This window comes from Crinia signifera, chromosome 5 (genome assembly GCF_055691185.1).
Source record: "Crinia signifera chromosome 5, ASM5569118v1, whole genome shotgun sequence".
Lineage (NCBI taxonomy): Eukaryota > Metazoa > Chordata > Amphibia > Anura > Myobatrachidae > Crinia > Crinia signifera.
The window spans coordinates 61,243,628-61,261,973 of NC_139221.1; the positions used below are offsets into that span (position 1 = coordinate 61,243,628).

The following is an 18,346-nucleotide window of genomic DNA, read 5'->3' on the forward strand; positions in this document are numbered from 1 at the left end:
AAACAACTGGGGGGGGGGGTAATTGTGTGTGTATGTGTCTGTAAGGGGGGGGGGGGGGGTGGCGGTTACAGCCATATGCAGGCATCATGAATTATACAGCAAATATAAAATCACCGGAGGCGGTGATCGGATCACAAATTCCTAGCCCTGTCACCCAAAACAGATGATGTCAATTAGTTTTGTCACCACAGAAATGTGACAGCTCTACCTTGGGGAATATGCGGAATATTAGGAGTATGGTTTCCACAATGGTTTCTGCTGTGCACTAAGCTAATCATTTCTACATTCTGGCTTGCACTGAGAGCACAGGCACTGATGTGTGCGGGCTGGTAACAGGGCAGGATTTCTTATGTCTGGCATTTTGCTAGTAGGAAAGTAATTGCAAACCGGGTTCGCTTACAGGTGCCCTCCGCTTTCTAATCATTTACCAGTCATGTTGTTATGGGGACGGGTGCAATGTCAAGATACAAAAGCAATGACCTGGAATAAAATAACAATCTCACTTCGCAGCAACATTTATATACTAGAAGCCGTCACTATATATGTAATACTAGGGGATAGTAGACACTAGCCAGCTCTTTGCTGGATGCACGGTACGAGCCACAGCATAGCGAGAATGCTAGATCAATTAAAGGTCTGCAGCACATATGATACATTCATAAAATACTTTACTGTATTAGCTGTTGAGATGTTCGCATACAATGCAGACTGTGACCCTTTGCACTGTACAATGCAGACTGTGACCCTTTGCACTGTACAATGCAGACTGTGACCCTTTGCACTGTACAATGCAGTCTGTGACCCTTTGCACTGTACAATGCAGTCTGTGACCCTTTGAACAGACTTTTCAGCTCACTGCAGCATTTTTTTAAGTTATGTTGTAAATGTGAGAATTATGCACAAAAGCTCCCGAAAGTACCACATATAGATATTTAGCTTACACTTCAGACAGGAAACCAGCTCACCAGTCAACAGTAAATAAAAAACATACAGGATTTGCAATTTTGAATCAGCACAAATACATCACAGGCTACAAGGTCTGTGTATCTTATGACCGCATCCATCTTGGCGTATAATAATCAAAATGTATGCTGTACTGTGATGCCATATACTACCTTGAGTCCTGTGGTAGAATGTGTGTTATATAAATTAAAAAAACTTACTTACTATATCCAGTATTCTAAAACAATAGAGCATAGAAATCACACTGCAAAGCCTGCACCACGGCTGACTTTCCCCTGTATATATTATCAGGAGCAAAGTGCACACATCTCTCTCAAATGGTATACATAATATCAAAATTTAGAATGTCAACAATATCAGAAAGTCGACAATGTTGACATTGTGAATGTCGACAGCTGTCTTTTCACCAGTTGTAGGGTTAGCGGTAGGCTGTGATTATGGTTAGGGTTCACGGTTAGTTTAGAAGTCTATAGAAAACTGCAATGTTGAAATTCTGGCAACGCCGACATGTCAGTATCATGTCGTCCTTCTGGTGTCCACTTTATATATCACACCCAGCCCACCGCCTTTATGTATACTGGAGATAAGCTCCCCATAAGTCCCCCAAATGCAGAGAAAGTCTGACATTTACCCGTGCTCTGCCGAGTTGGTGAATCCGGGGGAGTGTTGCTCAGACCGGGCGACAAGAACAGGTAATTCCTGTTGACTCCACTGTCAAAATTGAAAGGTGACTTGTAGTCCTCCTGAAGATCAAACTCTCTAGAATCCATGACGGTTAAATTGTCCTAGTGGGCCATTGTATCCAAGTACATCGAATAGCCTTTTGCTTCACCGTTCCATCCTTTCCCAAGTTCCTTCGCTCTGGCCTCCAAACAAATAGTTTGGGTTTTTTTTTCTTTCAAAACGGCCTAACAAGGCCACAACACATCCTCCCAATTTCCCCGAAGATCCATCAGCGCTCACATGACTGCATCAGGAGGCTGTTTAATCAGTGACTGCTTATGAAGGAGTTGTCTTGCCTACACAGGGCTTGGCTTACTATATTTATCTAATAGTAAAATCCTGCTCCAGTTCTCGTGGCATCGTTCATAGAAAAAGAAAAATTACTTTTACTTGTGTCACGCAATATGAAAGCGCCTTGTGTGCGTGTCAGTCCTCTTCCCAGACTGGCGGAAGGGTTCAGGGCAGAAACAATGCAGACAATTAATTTAGTCAAAATATCAGCTGATTTCACATGCAAAACCAGGACCTTCCTAATCTTCTAGGACACAAACAGATTACCGGCCAATATTCTATGGTGCATGCCATCTGTGCTCTGACCATCAGGCACAGGGATTCTTGCTGAGGATATGTGTAAAGTCTCTTTGTGCTTTACTGTGCTAGGAGAACGTTCATAAAAAAAAAAAATATATATATAGCTACAAAAGCATTTATAGCAAGGACATGCACCGGATGCCCTACAGGAAAGTGCTTTTTAGAATTGATCCATTACTTAATGCATCCCGGCCTCCAAACCGCAGAGCCTTGGGAATTATCTGTCTCTTGTGCTGGGGCCTTGCAGATAATACTTAGTGGTGTTCGGTGACAGTCATTAGCTTGTGACCTGGTTTTACAGAGGCCACTTGGAGGAGCTGCTGCACAGGACATGATAAACATTTGTAACATATGGAGAGGACTAAGAACACGTATCCCCCTTTTAATAACCTTTCAGCGCTGTAAGAAATACTATCATCACATTAGCACGTTAGTTCTGCTCATAAGATAATACTTTCTGCTGTACAGTTTCACCGGCTATACATCCAGCCAGGGTTTGGGCTGTCCTAGCAGGAATCAATGAAAGACAACAACAGTCTGAAGACAGTTTATTGCGGAAGTACAAATCTAACAGATCAATGGATTAAAAAAAAAAAAAACATCCCACTAATGCATTCATACGATTTGTGGACAGATCCCATTTATTTAGTGTGGCAGAAGAGCTGCATTAAGACCTCCTGGAGCCCTGGGCAAGATAAAGGTTTGGCCAGCTGCAGAGGTGTTATAAGGAACCGAAATGCTAGTCTGCCAAGAAATGCCAGTTAGATCACTGGACCCCAGACTAGGATTCATAATGGGCGACCAGCCGGACCAACAGCTCTCAAGCTAGATCTCAGGATGGATAAACAAAATCTTCTCATACAGCTAATGGATTACCATAACTCAATTTTTAGTGGAAGGATTGTTAAAAGAATGGCTAAAATCAGGAGCAGCACGAGGGAGAATAGCCCCTGTAAGTTGGAATCCCAGCTGTCCGGAGGCCATCCTGCCCCCGTTCAGTTACAGCTGTGTAACTTAAGGTGCCCACACACTAGAAAGATCTGCGATCCAAAGATGTGCGCATAAATTAGCCTTTAAATCTTTTGCCTGTCCTGGACAAAAGATTTCAGGCAAGCACATATCTTTACCAAAGATCCCGTGTGCGTTCCTATGGATCTTTTGTTAAATCTTCTGATCTTTCATGCAGCAGGTAAAATCAGAAGATTTAGCAAAAGTTACACGGGATCCCGCATCGGACCGAAACCGGACGATTTTCGACCAATGATCGGTAAACATCGGACGATATATCGGACGAGTTATCGACAATCGGCCAAAAAATCGTTCCAGTGTGTGGGCACCTTTACCCTTTTGAAGGAGTGGGCAGTTGGTAACTCCTACTTGCTATGCTACATACTAACTACAGGCCGGTGGGGGGTAGGGTGGGGGGCAGGGTGGGGGGCACAGTACAAGTGAGTAGAACAGTGTAACCTAATGAATAACAATTTCTGTTTGGCATCCCCATCGCTAGTAATGTGAAGAATGCAATAATCAATTAAATGAATCCTGTGGACCATTGTTTATATTGTTCAAATGCACTTGCTAACTTTTCAGCCGTGGAACATTAACCCCGCCATCCCTGACCGCTGTTAAACCACAACTCTAAACAGTCTGCCACCAGTATAAATGTGTAATAGAATGTTTCAAAAGGTACCGAATGAGGTGCAGCACCCGGGCAAGCAATATTATTGAAACAGGTTCAGTAGGATTTACCGACAATTGAAATAAGGAGTAACAACACCTGGGCAACCAATAGGAGGGGGCAGCACCTGGGCAACCAATATTCTTGAAACAGGTTCAGTAGGATTTACCAACAACGGATTGCCTTATAGAAATAGTGTAGCTTCTATTGCACTGCCCTTGATGCATATGCAGATAGGACTTCGGGTCCTAAAACCAAAAGTCCTACCATTACCAATGACTGCTCTTAAGCCCCATACACAAGGCTCTTAAGCCCCATAGGATATAGTGAAAGGGCTTTCAGAGTGATATCTTGAACTATATCTTCTCATGTGTACACTCAGCATCATTAACTAAGCACGCTCCCATGCATCTTTAACAACCATTGAGGTCTGCTGAACATGCAGGTCAAGCTGGCTATATACCCAAATGACCCGCATGTTCAGCAGGTGATATCCTTCAGCGTGTACACTCAATATCGGTCACCCACGGCTGATATTATTAACTATATCGATGGCGGTCAGGGTCGCCTAGTGCATATGGGTCTTAACAGCAAGAACTGTCCTTTGCTTCAATCTTCATGCATACAACGTTAGTAAACGCTGATACGCATACAGAGAATGGCGGAAAGCATTGCATTTGATACTTGCTGCATCCCGCCCCTTTGTTTATAAAGCTTTCTATTCTCTAAGTGTTGCTGCATTTAATCAGTACGCCTTGTTTCCTTTCATAGGGCAATGAGGTAAAGTGTTTACCAGCAAATACCAGATACAGTTGCAAGAAAAAGTGTGAACCATTTGGAATTCTGCATAAATTGGTCAGAAAATATGTTCTGATCTTCATCCAAGTCACAAAAATAGACAAACACAGTCTGCGTGTTTTTATTGAACACACCCTGTAAACATTCACAGTGCAGGGTGGACAAAGTATATGAACCCTTGGCTTCAATAACTGGTTGACCCTCCCCTTTGGCAGCAGTAACCTCAACCAAACATTTCCTATAGTTGCTTATCAGGCCTGCACAATGGTCAGGAGGAATTCCTCTTTACAAAACATCTCAATTGGGTTGAGGTCAGGACTCGGACTGGACCACTCCAGAAGGCATATTTTCTTCTGTTGAAGCCATGCGGTTGTCTGTGCTTTGGGTAGTTGACCTGTTGCATCACCGATCTTCTGTTGAGCTTCAATTGGTGGACAGATGGCTTTAAGTTCTCATTCAAATTTCTTGATAAATATGGGAATACAATTTTCCATTGATGATAGCAATCTGTCCAGGCCCTGAGGCAGCAAATCAGGCCCAAACCAGGATGCCCTCTCCACCATACTTCACAGTTGGAATGAGGTTTTGATGTTGGTGTGCTGTGCCTTTTTTTCTCCACACAGTGTTGTGTGATCCTTCCAAACAACTCAACTTTGGCTTCATCTGTCCACAGAATATTTTAACGGCATCTGGGGGAATCGCAAGGCTGCGAATTCACAGCCTTGCAAATCAACCAGAATAAGGTCCCTGGCAATAGCAAACTCAAACTGTTGTGTGTTTTTATAGGGCCGCTTTAACCAACACCTCTAATCTCTTCTCATTGATTGGACTCCAGGTTGGCTGACTCCTGACTCCAATTAGTTCTTGAAGTCATTATCCTAGGGGTTCACATATTTTGTCCACCCTTCACTGTGAATGTTTACATGGGGTGGTCAATAAAAACATATAATTGTTTGTGTGGCATTCTTTTATGCAGACAGTGTTTGTCTATTGTTGTGACTTATATGAAGTCATAACAATATATATCAGAACACATTTTATGACTAATTTATGCAGAAATCCAGGTACTTCCAAAATGTTCAAATACTTCTTCTTGCAACTGTATTTGGAGGTTTTACATATTAGCAGAATTCTTCCCCTGCTGAGTTTTTTGTGCTGTCCTCCCAGCAAACTTTCCTCAGCAGTGGTATAGCCAAAGGTCTTGTAGCATGGATAGAAATGTCAGCACCGTGCAGCTCACTGTTCAGAGCTTCTGGCGATTCCCTGAGCTGGCTGAGAGACACACCATCTGTAGTTACAAATACAAATACAACTGCCAATGAAATTGCAGCTCAGATTGAAAAGGGATTGAGATTGGCGGAGAGAGGCGCTGAGTAGGCTTGCCAGGGACGCCGGGGACAGAGATGCAGTTCCCGGCAACAGTACGGTATTTACTTGTTTAGTTTCACGACGGCAGCCTATGCTGATAACGAAGCGGCCATGGGAACACTACGCTACTTCTGACAAACGCTACGCTGACGGCGTAAGCTGCCGCCGTGAAACTAAACAAGTACCAAAATTTATGTTATTGAGGAGCAAAAAACACATAACAAACTGCAATTTTAGCAATGTTTATGTTTGTTTTTTAATACAGATACGAAACACTGAAGGGTGGTGTTTTGGAACAGATCCAAAACACTGCCGGAGATACAACCTAAAACACTGGAAGTGGCCAGTGCACATCCCTAGTTTAAAGGGATAGTATGGTGAGCCTACACAAAGCTATAAACGAAATATGATCATTAATAGGGTAAATGAGACAATAAGGATGGAAGCTACAAATTGCATACTCTAATATAGCATCAGTACAGGGCGTACTCAGGTGCGAGACCATCTAATATACAGAAAAAGAGTCGAATTATACTCACCGATAATTCCTTTTTCTTCCTAGAGATCCCATGGCAGCCATACATTGGGATATTCCCTTCCCCCATCAGAGCAGACAGGATTGATTTCTCTTGGGACCGCCCACCTTGGGTATAATAGACCCCTCCTTCCCCTCTGCTGTATCTTTTGAGTGTCTCCGTACCAAGGTCCCTAGAGAAAACACATCATAATACAAGGGAGGGTAATCAGTGGCTGCCATGGGATCTCTAGGAAGAAAAAGGAATTATCGGTGAGTATAATTCGACTCTTTCTTCTACGATCCCCATGGCAGCCATACATTGGGACATACCCAAGACAAATAAACGGGAGGGTAGTGTTAAGCATGAATATTTTTATTATACAGAGGTATCCGCAGATACTGCCTCTTGGAGAACATGCTTCCCAAAGTGGGCAAGAGAAACATCAAGTGCATAATGTTTTACAAAGGTGTGTACTGACGACCAGGTAGCAGCTTTGCAGATCTCGGTCACTGAAGCTCTGGCCCTGTTCGCCCATGACGCCGAGACTGCCCTTGTGGAATGTGCCTGTACTATGGGAGGTACTTTCTTGCCCTCCAGTCTGTAGGCTGCCACGATCGTCTCTCTTATCCATCTGGATATGGTTTGTTTTCCTGGTTCCTTTCCTTTACGGACACCACTCGGGATGACAAATAGGTGTTTGGTCGATCTAAGGACTTTAGTTCTTTCCAGGTATATTGAGATGACCCGGACTAGGTCCAACGTATGCCAACTTCGTTGTTCCTCATTTTCCGGTTCTGGGTAGAAACTAGGTAACACAATCTCCTGATTGAGGTGAAATGAGGATATCACCTTAGGTACGAATTCAGGATGTGTCCTCAGTACCACTCTATCTGGGAAGATAACCAGATAAGGCTCCTCTATCCACAGAGCTTGGAGCTCACTTACTCTTCTAGCCGAGGTGACTGCGACCAGGAACACCGTCTTCCAGGTTAGATACTTTAGAGGACACTCTGTTAAAGGTTCAAAGGGGTGTTTAGCTAATACCGCTAACATAAGGTTTAAGTCCCATGGTGCCACTATAGCCTTGACTGGCGGTCTGATCCTCCTCATGGCTCTATTAAACCTCTTTATCAGCCTTTCTTCAGCCAAAGGCCTGTCTAATAGTACTGCTAGGGCAGAAATCTGAGCTTTTATCGTTGCTGGGGCAAGACCCAACTGAAAACCGTCATATAGAAACTGCAGGACTTTATCTGTTGATATCGATGAAAAAAGTCACCACCGAACTGACCCCATTCGATGAACTTGATCCAAGTTCTATAATAGGATAAGGAAGAAATGTTCTTTCTGGCCTTCAGCATCATTTCCACGACTTGGGATGACAAGTTGTGCCTTCTTAATATGCCCCGCTCAATCTCCATGCCTTTAGCGACAACCTTGCTGGCTCTGGATGATAGACCGGACCCTGATGCAGTAGGTCCTGCCTGTTGGGCAGTGACCACGGTTCCTGAACCGCCATCTTTAGGACGCTGACGAACCAGGGCCTCCTCGGCCAGTAGGGCAGTATTGCCACTACCTCGACCCGATCTTCTCTCAGTTTCTTTAAGACTCTCCCGATCATCGGAAAGGGGGGGAAATATGTAGCCCAGTTTGAAGTTCCATTTCACTGAAAGGGAATCTATGGCTAGAGCTTGCGGATGAAATGATTTTGAGAAAAAGTTGTTCACCTTTTCTGTTCCGAAAGCTGGCCATCATGTCTACTTCTGGGGTACCGAATATTTTCTCTATCTGGGAAAAAACTTCTGCATTCAGCTCCCACTCCCCTGGCGATATCACTTCTCGACTCAGGAAGTCTGCTAGTACATTCCTCTTGCCTGGGATATATACTGCTGATAAGGACTCTAGATTGTCCTCCGCCCAGCTCAGTATTTTTTCTGACATCTGCATGAGTTTGATGCTTCTTGTGCCCCCCTGGTGATTTATGTGGGACACTACTGTCACATTGTCTGACATTACTCTCAGATGTGAATGGCGAATGTCTTCCTTTAGGAGTTGTATGGACTCCCAGACCGCTTGTAATTCTCTCACGTTTGAAGAATTCCTTGCTTCTTTCCTTGTCCAGGAGCCTTGTATAGATTTTCCCTCTATATGAGCTCCCCAACCGGTGAGACTGGCATCCGTAGTTAGTATTCGGAATGTCGGATTTTTTAGACTGGTACTCCTTTCTTCTAAACCCTGTTGCCACCACTTTAGGTCTTGTCTTACCTCCTGACTTAGCCTGAACCGGTGATGCTCGGCATAGCCGGTCTTCTGTAATGGGATGATGGACCACTGAAGTCGTCGCATTCTCCACTGCGCCCACGGGATGATCCTGATACAGGATGCCATCATACCCAGCAACTGGATAGCCATACTCAGCGGGCCGCCGTCTATCCGTAACACTAGACTTGTTAGCTCTTGAATCTTCAGACATCTCTCGGCCGACAGGGATATCTGAAACTGAACTGTGTCTATCATAGCCCCTAAAAACTGTATCCTTTGAGTCGGGGCCGTCTGGCTCTTTTCTGTGTTTATCACCCAACCTAGAAGTTGTAGCAGATCTATCGTCTTCCTTACATTGTCCTCTGTTTGTCTCACAGAGTCTCCTGCAATGAGTAGGTCGTCTAGGTAGGGCCATACCTGAATCCCTCGGAGCCTCAGAGCCGCAATCACTGTAACTAGCACCTTGGAAAAGACTCTCGGAGAAGTTTTCAGCCCAAATGGAAGACAGGTAAATTGAAAATGACGATTGGCCACCGAGAACCTGAGAAATTTTCTGTGTCCCTGATTTATTGGGATATGATAATACGCATCCTTTAAATCTATTGATGCAAGGTAGTCTCCCCTTCTGATTCCCATAACTATGGAACTCAGGGTCTCCATCTTGAACTTTATTTGTTTTATGTAGACATTCAGATCTCTGAGATCCAGGATAGTTCTGAACGTTCCATTCGGTTTCTTCACCAGAAATAGATTCGAATAAAAGCCCTTTCCCTGTTCTTCTTCTGGAACCTCCTCTATGGCCTCCGTCTGTAGGAGTTGCTCTAATTTCAGAAGTAGGGCTTTCTTTTCTTCGGGTACGCCTGGTATCCTTGATCTTACAAATCTGTGATGGAGAGGTGCTGTTTCGAACTCGATATAGTAGCCCTGATGAATTATATTCAGCACCCAAGTGTCCCTTATTATCTCTTCCCAGTTCGTCACAAACCTCAGTAGTCTGGCGCCAATACTGTTCTTTCGGAGATAGTCATAGTTTTCCTTTCTGGTTCCAATCCTTTTCGGGTTGGTATCTGCCACGAAAGTTTTGACGAAATGACTGTCTAGAGGTACTGGTACTCCCCCTCTTGTAATACGTCTTCCCCGGACGATATGTCTTTGCCTCTCTATATGCCTGTCTTGTGGAGGCGGGAAAATTAAACCGATTCTTCTTCTCTTGGGGTAAGCGAACAGATTTTCCCCCTGAAATTCTCTGTATCATGGTATCAAGTTTGGACCCAAACAAGAATTTTCCTTCAAAGGGTAAGTTCGCCAGTTTATTTTTGGAATTAGCGTCAGCATTCCAGGGTTTTAGCCAAAGAGCCCTACGGCCTGTTACGCCTGCCACCATAGTCTTTGCTGCAAAAGAGACCCCATCAAGAGAAGCTTCACATAGGAAGTCAACAGCCTTCTGTATAATGTCCAGATTTTTAATAAGATACTGTTTGGATATCTTCTCCTCTATGTCTGTCCTTAGATTAGAGGACCACAATCTAATCGCCCTGGCTACTGAGGCCACCGCCACATTCGTCTTCAGGGAACCTGCTGATGCTGAATGGACCTTGCGAAATGATGTTTCCATTCTTCTATCCATGGCATCCTTAAATGCCGCCGCGTCCTCTACCGGAATGGTGGATTTTGAAATAATTTCAGCCACCGCCGCGTCTACTTTAGGTGTAGTGCACCAGCCGAGAAATTCTTCATCTTTGAACGGGTACATTCTTTCCACCCTGTTCCCTAGGGTGACTCTCTTGTCAATGCTGACCCATTCCTTAAGTATCATCTCTCTTATGACTTTATTTACAGGAAAGGTTCTCCCTCTTTTGTCCCTGTCTTCGTACAGTGGATCTTTAGTGTCAGAGGTAGATGCCAGCTCTTTAAAGTTCATAGCCTTGTATATGTGTTTTAACAGGTTTTCTACCAGATCCAAATTAAATGTTCTGATTTCTTCTAGCTCGCCTTCCTCTGACGAACCCTTATCCTCGCATTCTAAATCCTCTGAAGAATCCTCTTCAGGTGTGAATTCAGCCTGCACTCTAGACCTCTTTACTGACTGGCTCTGGGTAAACTCATTTTTAGAGACAAAGTTCTCCTTCAACCATGCCATTAGTTCCTTAATGACCTCAGTATGTTCTGATTTCTTTAACACTTTAGTTTGTGCCATCTCACATAGATCACATATAGCCTTTTTCTGTGCTGAAGCGAAGGACTGGTCACATGTCATGCATATGGATTCAGTGAACTTTTTCTTAGCTGTTCTCTTCTTATGCACAGGAGAGACAGGCACACTAAAAGAGAGAAGCTACGCTCAATATCTAACTCAGAAATAAACAACTGATGCCCAAAACCAAAGGGCTTACCTCACTGGGGCATCATCAGGCTTCTGGGGAGAAGGCGCATCCATGGTTGAAAACACAGCACACAGTGTAGTACTCCACGCTGTAACCACTTTACACGCCGCTGAACTCGCCATTACTGCGGCTATTTAACCCCTGAATTGCCGCCAGAATTAGCGTGAGTATCAGGATAGCCGAGCGGAACCAATTCCCCCGTCCCGTGTAACCAGGGGACTGAATTGCGAGACGCACTACCGGCGTCTATGGGCGGAAGTGACGCGACCTCGGCACTTCCGCCCCCTCTGCCTTTAGATGCTGTCGCGTGCAGCCGCGGCTTCCAGCGGGGCTGACGCTGCGGGGAGACCACACGTGGATGTCCGGAAGCCTGGCTGGAGCCCGTCCACTCCAGAATCCTCCCAGCCAGCGGCAGGGTATGTGTGCGCAAGGAGACAAGTTAGACTGGCCTCCTGCGCCTTCTTCTCCCCGGGGAGCCACCCCTTCAGCTCCATGCTGCCGAGGTAACCCTGTTTAAACAAAAAATAATTGCCTACTCTGTCTACTCTAACACGGAGACAGGAAAAAAGATACAGCAGAGGGGAAGGAGGGGTCTATTATACCCAAGGTGGGCGGTCCCAAGAGAAATCAATCCTGTCTGCTCTGATGGGGGAAGGGAATATCCCAATGTATGGCTGCCATGGGGATCGTAGAAGAAACATACAATGAAACTTATTATTGTCTTCTAGGAACAGTATACAGTAAATTGCAATAAATTCCATCATTGTGTACGCCAGTCACCACTGGGAAGGATTTACCTTTTACAAATAGTTCCAGTGAATGTGTGGAAATGACTCAGTGGTGTGACATCATGCTGGGCAGCGGCTTTCACAGAATGTATGTATGTATGACACCTGGAAAATTACAGGATGTGCTCAGTTACACAGCAGGATCTGGGCAGCTCCAGGATCGTGTTTGCACAAGCAGTGTGTCCTAAAGATTACCTGTGTTTGCTTTAGCTGAGAGACCCTACCCTAGCTCACACCGCAGTAACACTACACCTGCGGCTGAACAATCAGGCCACGGCTGTAAGTGTATGCAGAACTGGAAGCAGCACATGTCTGAATAGCTGTTGTACAGTGCACTATTTTATTTCTAGCTAAAGAGAACGCAGGTATATTTTATTATATGTCATTGCTCAGCATGGTTCTACCTTTTAAAAAGTTGCTGTTCTTTATAATTCAACTATACATGCAGCAGTGACGTGGCCCCAGTGACGTGCGGTGAGGTCAGTCACTGGTGAGGCTCTGATTGATTGATATAAAGCATATATATATATATATATATATATATATATATATATATATATATATATATATATATATATATATATATATATATATATATATATATATATATATATATATATATATATATATATATATATCAGGGTTGCCGACTTTGTTATTCTCCTCTCCGGGAGAAGCCCGGAGAGGAGAGTTTTACAGCAGCCGTTCAGGGGGCGGGGCTTAAGTGTGACATCACTAAGCCCCGCCCCATGATGCGATCTCCATGGAGGGGGCGGGGCTAAAATGACGCGATTGTGTCATTTTAGCTCCGCTCCCTCCTCTGAGACCCGAGGATTGCGGCATTTTAATGCCGCGATCCGGGGGACAGCGGGGGTGCCCCCTTAATCCGGGAGGGTTGCCCACCCTTCCGGGAGCCGGGAGGGGGGACCCGATTTTCGTGAGACTCCCGGAAATTCCGGGAGGGTCGGCAACCCTGATATATATATATATATATATGTGTGTGTGTGCTGGAAGTCACCTTACACAGTGATGTATGCACCCGATGCTGTGCTCCCCCAAGCTGCTAGCACACAGGCCGGCCCCCGGAGTCTGAGGCTGGAAGATAAAGCAGACATCTGGGGCCGGGCGGTCTGTGTGTACCAGCAGCCACCCCCAGCCAGGACCAGGAGAAGGGTGCTCCCTCTTGTCACGCAGCGGGAAGGGCTGCCTCTCCGTGCCCTGCTCTCCTGGTGTATGCGCTCACCCTCCTCTTCCACCGGACACCCGTTCACAGACCCCCTGCTGCAGCCACTGGTTCTTCTACTGCGCTTCCCAGCGGCAGCTACGGGGACAGGACACAGGCGTCAGCGGAGTGTGGGCTTTCACGTGTGCGGCTGCAGGGGCACTCTGGCACATTAACTGGCTCCCTGCACACAGCACAAGGAACACTACCGTCCTGGCCCCTTCGCTGTGAACGAGTCCCGCTCCCGCCGCCGCAGATGCCCACTACCGCCGGTGCTGCCTGCTACTATAGCCGCCCATACCTGCCACCGCAGATGCCCGCTGCCAGTGCCCGACCCTTGCAGGTAATAGCTTCTGGGGAGGGGGTGTCTGGTCCAGCTGCTGCTGCACGCTCTGATCCCGGCAGATAGGGCTGGCTCTGAGAGCGGATACAGGCTGTCAGTGTATGACAGCCTGTATTTGCTGTCCTATCACATCTGTCTCAGTGACAGCCCTGTCACTGAGGCAGATGTGTAGGTGCCGCTTCCCCATTGGTTTCTAATGGGATTTTCAGCCACTTTTTGTGGCCGTCCTTAGATCCGCCCCCCCGCTGCTGGCAATTTTACATTGTCAGCAGGAGGCACAGGTCCCGATGCCTCCCAGCCTCCCCACAGTGTCCCACCACATAAATTATATAAAAAAAATACAAATAAGATATTTATTGCACACTATATGTGTGTTAAATATCTTAGTATTTTTTTTTTTATAATTTATGACAGGTGAGGCACTGCCTCCCCTGACTGCACGTCCCTGCGTGGCCCAGGTAGGCAGAGCCTCACCTGTCTACTCCAGAGCTTTAATACAAAGATATTTATCATTTATAAATATAATATATAATCATTCTTATTCAACACTAGTTAATGCCTCCCCAACCAATGACCTCACTGCACCTCACTGGGTTGGACAAATGGTTCTCATGGTTACAGATTTTGATCTACTTATTATAACAGTTTGCGATTCAGGCAGGATATTTTAGAAGTGCTGCACTAAGCATCAATAGATAATCCAGCAAGTAGCTGTACCATTATTTGAAGTTTTAGTATAAATGAAAAAAAAAAAAAACCCTGGAAAAAACATACTTTCGTGATCATGCATTAGTGCATAGGTTCTCAAACTCGGTCCTCAGAACCCCAAACAGTTCATGTTTTCCAGGTCACCTCACATAATCCCAAGTGAAATAATTAGCTCCATCTCTGGACTCAGGGGAAGCAGGCAGGTAACCTAAGAACACCGTTTGATTTACATTCACATTCAATTTCTGACTGCTTTCACTTATTCATTTCATTTTGAGTTATTTTTTCATTGGTTAAAAAAATAATAACACCGTACTACTGCTTATAATATGTGACCAGTGCCCGGCTTGAAATACAGCTACATAACTCCAGGAGAACATTGCTTGCTGTACCCGCAATGGAAACCAGTATTGGATTTGCTAGAGGCAGCATGGGAATTGACTAAACGGACAGCATACCATCGTGTTAACCTCTGATGTACTGGTTCAAAATGAAGCAATCGGAAATTGCTGTGTATATACATACCTCCCAACTTCTGTGCCGGTGAAATAGGGACATTTCGTATGTAAATGAGGGCGCGACTTATGCTAATTAGCCGCGACCTCATTTTCATACGAGAATAGACGCTGTGCGCATGCGCACAGCGTCTATTCTATTAGATAGGGGGGTCTCCCAACTGCCACCCCCCGCAGCGGGACAATGCCTGCCGCGGGTGGGACAGTGGGACAGGACCCGAAAATCGGAACTGTCCCGCTGTAATCGTGACAGTTGGGAGGTATGTATATATACAAACACAACACAACACAACCACACACGACCCTCTCTCTGCAAACGTTGCAATGCTGTGGTTATTGCGCACCCCTTGATTTGCTGAATAGAAGAAATTCATTAACCTTTTTGTATCCGCATGCCCTGCTTCGGGCACGGTGCCTCGCTACACTCGGCACACTATTATATTCTCCCTCCACGTCCTGGTAGATGGCAGGGCATGACATAACACATTTTGATCGTCAATTTTTTCAATGTCGACCTATTGCCTGTGTCAACCTTTTGACCATGTCGACATTTTTCTTGTGTCAAACTAAAGCCTATAGACCTTCAGTGGTCGCCCTAATGAATATAGACCTAAATAGTGTTGACCTCCTGGCCATAATGATCAGTTCAGTGTTTGGTTTGTGCTTAGTGATGTATAGGTTTCACTTGAAAATAATAAAAAAAAAATTGTCCACACTGCTCACATTAATTTTTTATGTTTGACCCTCATAACAGCCAGAGTAAGACCGAATAAAGTAACACTATACCCCATTGGTAGTCACGTCACACACAGCCCATGCCAGCTAGAGTGCACAGGTCCCAGGCTGCAAGCTGTCTGGACAGAAGGGTTTCCTGCTAGGTGTGGATCCAATGTGCCGCAAGGTTTGTGCTGTGACCGCACACACCATCAATCTGCGGATATTGTATGATATTCTAAACCTCTTGTGAAATTCAAGTACAAATATCAAATTGCAGGCTACAGTAATGCTGCACGCAAGATGTACGGAGAGCAATGTTCCAGCTCACAAATCTTCTTCTTGTTTATCCAGGTGCCAAAACCAGGGCTGTGCAAAATGTCCAAGGAAAGGATCGTATTTAGGTCTTTCTTTTGGAATAGGTAGCAATGTGTGAGAAGATAAAGGACACTGATAAATTGGGTGTGTGGTACACAGACAAGGGGGGTATTCAGATGCGGACACTATTTCCGCCGGCAAAAATAGCGGCCGTAGCCTACTCAATGCTACCATTATAGACAGCAATGAAGGCAGGTTCCACAAAAACAGATCTGACTCTAAAACAAGTCGGATCTGTTTTGTCGGAAACGGACACTTTCACCAATCCACAACGGTTTTCACCGATTTGCGGACTTTTTTCAGCAATCAGTAATTTTGAATACCAATATTAAACCACTGGAAAACCAATTAAAGAATATATATATATATATATATATATATATATACACATATATATATATATATATATATATACACACACACACATATATATATATATATATATATATATATATATATATATATATATATATATATATATACATACAGAGCGGCTCACAATTGTTGCGGTTTGGACAGCATAACTAAGTGCACAGCATTTCTCAAGTTGGAGCGGTTACACTCCTTCTGGCTCCACGATCTCAGCGACGCTAGGCCACGCCCCTACGCATTTCATCACGGAGGACTTAGTCAGAGGGCTGGCTTAGCGTTGCTCAGTCTCCGCTTTCATACCCTCTGCACAGGTGTGTGAAATTGGCATTAGCAATAATCCTATATATTTTATATAGATCCCTGGCCCTGAATCCACACAGAAAGATACTATTTGTCCAAAGACAAGGAAAGACTGCGCTAATGAATATTAATTTTCTTGTTACACCGTGAATGAATTGACATACTCAAAAAATGGAGACTATATATATATTAAATATTGTACATTTTATTACTATAAAAAATGAAGAAACAAATAGGCGGCCACCTATATTGATTAATTAAAATATATCACATTCATATGCAGCTTACAAGTACATAAAATATAATAAACCTTTTATATAAACAGCAAGGTTACTTCTAGTCTCCGCCCAAGGTGTTGGATCTAATAACTGGAATATGCCACACAGTTATCTGCTCCTCGTATGGATGATATAATTGCTGGCTTGTACCCACAGTGATGCCGGGCTACGGAACTCACAGTGGGGAGACTATATAAATGATAAGTGTCTCACCAGAGGACAGTCCGTTTAGCACTGGATGTTGCATATGTTGGTGTGCAAATAGCACTTATCTCTCCTGTGCTTTAACCCCTTTTTTTTTTTGGGAGCGCTCCCCATAAGAAACTCGCCCAGTGGGGAGCACTCCCCCCCCCCCCCCCCCAAAAAAAAAAAACACTACTGAAGGGGTGAAAGGACCAGCACGGGTGGGAGAAGTGCTATTTGCACACCAACATACAAAAGAACAAACCACCACTTGCTCCCTGGGTCCAGGCAACGCCGCTGCACTGTCAATCACTGTCAATGCCCGGACCTGCGCCCCCCGCGCCGCGTCCCTGGGGACTTCATACAAAACCCGGAGGGGAGGGGGGAGAACGAGGGAGCCGGAGGCGCCGCAGAGGGGAGGGAGCCGGCTGAAAACAGTGGCAATCCTGAGAATTTTCCGGGCTTGCCAGACTGGGCACTGAGGCACAGCCCGGAAAATTCTCGGGATTGCCACTGAAGGGGTTAAAGGTGATGGTAACTGATGATGGTCGATGGAGTGTCCCGCTGAGAGGAGATTACTCGAGATTATTTTGAAAATGCCCTTTTGGAGGGCGAAACGCGTTAGAAGCCTACACCCAGCCATTTGGTTCCTCATCTATATCAGCCCAAGATTGTTGGACTACTGCCCACAGACTACAACCACCCATCTAGACGGCTCCCCGTTATCAAGAGCCGCTCCTGCCACAGTCTTTCTTTTGGAGAACGCTGGGAGGAGGAGATACAGCATATGTGTGTGAGAGACACGCAGCCACAGCTTCTGACCACCAGTTACCGGCAGCAGGAGTGAGAGTCACGCTAGCCGCATCAAACACCTACGGACCGCCCCGGTAATCTCCTCTAGCGGGACACTCCATCGACCATCACCTTTAAAGGACCAGCACGGGTGAGATAAGTGCTATTTGCACACCAACATATGCAACATCCAGTGCTAAACGGACTGTCCTCTGGTGAGACACTTATCATTTATATAGTCTCCCCACTGTGAGTTCCGTAGCCCGGCATCACTGTGGGTACAAGCCAGCAATTATATCATCCATACGAGGAGCAGATAACTGTGTGGCATATTCCAGTTATTAGATCCAACACCTTGGGCGGAGACTAGAAGTAACCTTGCTGTTTATATAAAAGGTTTATTATATTTTATGTACTTGTAAGCTGTATATGAATGTGATATATTTTAATTAATCAATATAGGTGGCCGCC

The 18,346-nt window shown here is 45.1% G+C and overlaps 1 protein-coding gene across 5 annotated transcripts in view; it reads right to left on the bottom strand.

Moving 5' to 3' along the window:
• Positions 1-18,346, bottom strand: part of TPD52 (tumor protein D52) — a 70,210-nt gene that overhangs the window by 17,994 nt on the left and 33,870 nt on the right. The window contains exon 1 of one of the 5 annotated variants that reach the window (XM_083187319.1): positions 1,595-2,252. The exons of 1 other annotated variant lie outside the window; for it this stretch is intronic. In XM_083187319.1, coding sequence (XP_083043445.1) covers positions 1,595-1,733 — 139 coding nt within the window. In that variant the 5' untranslated portion in view covers positions 1,734-2,252. Of the gene's footprint in view, positions 1-1,594; positions 2,253-18,346 lie in introns of those variants that run through there. 3 more of the 5 variants (XM_083187321.1, XM_083187317.1, XM_083187318.1) reach the window with 3 other exon arrangements.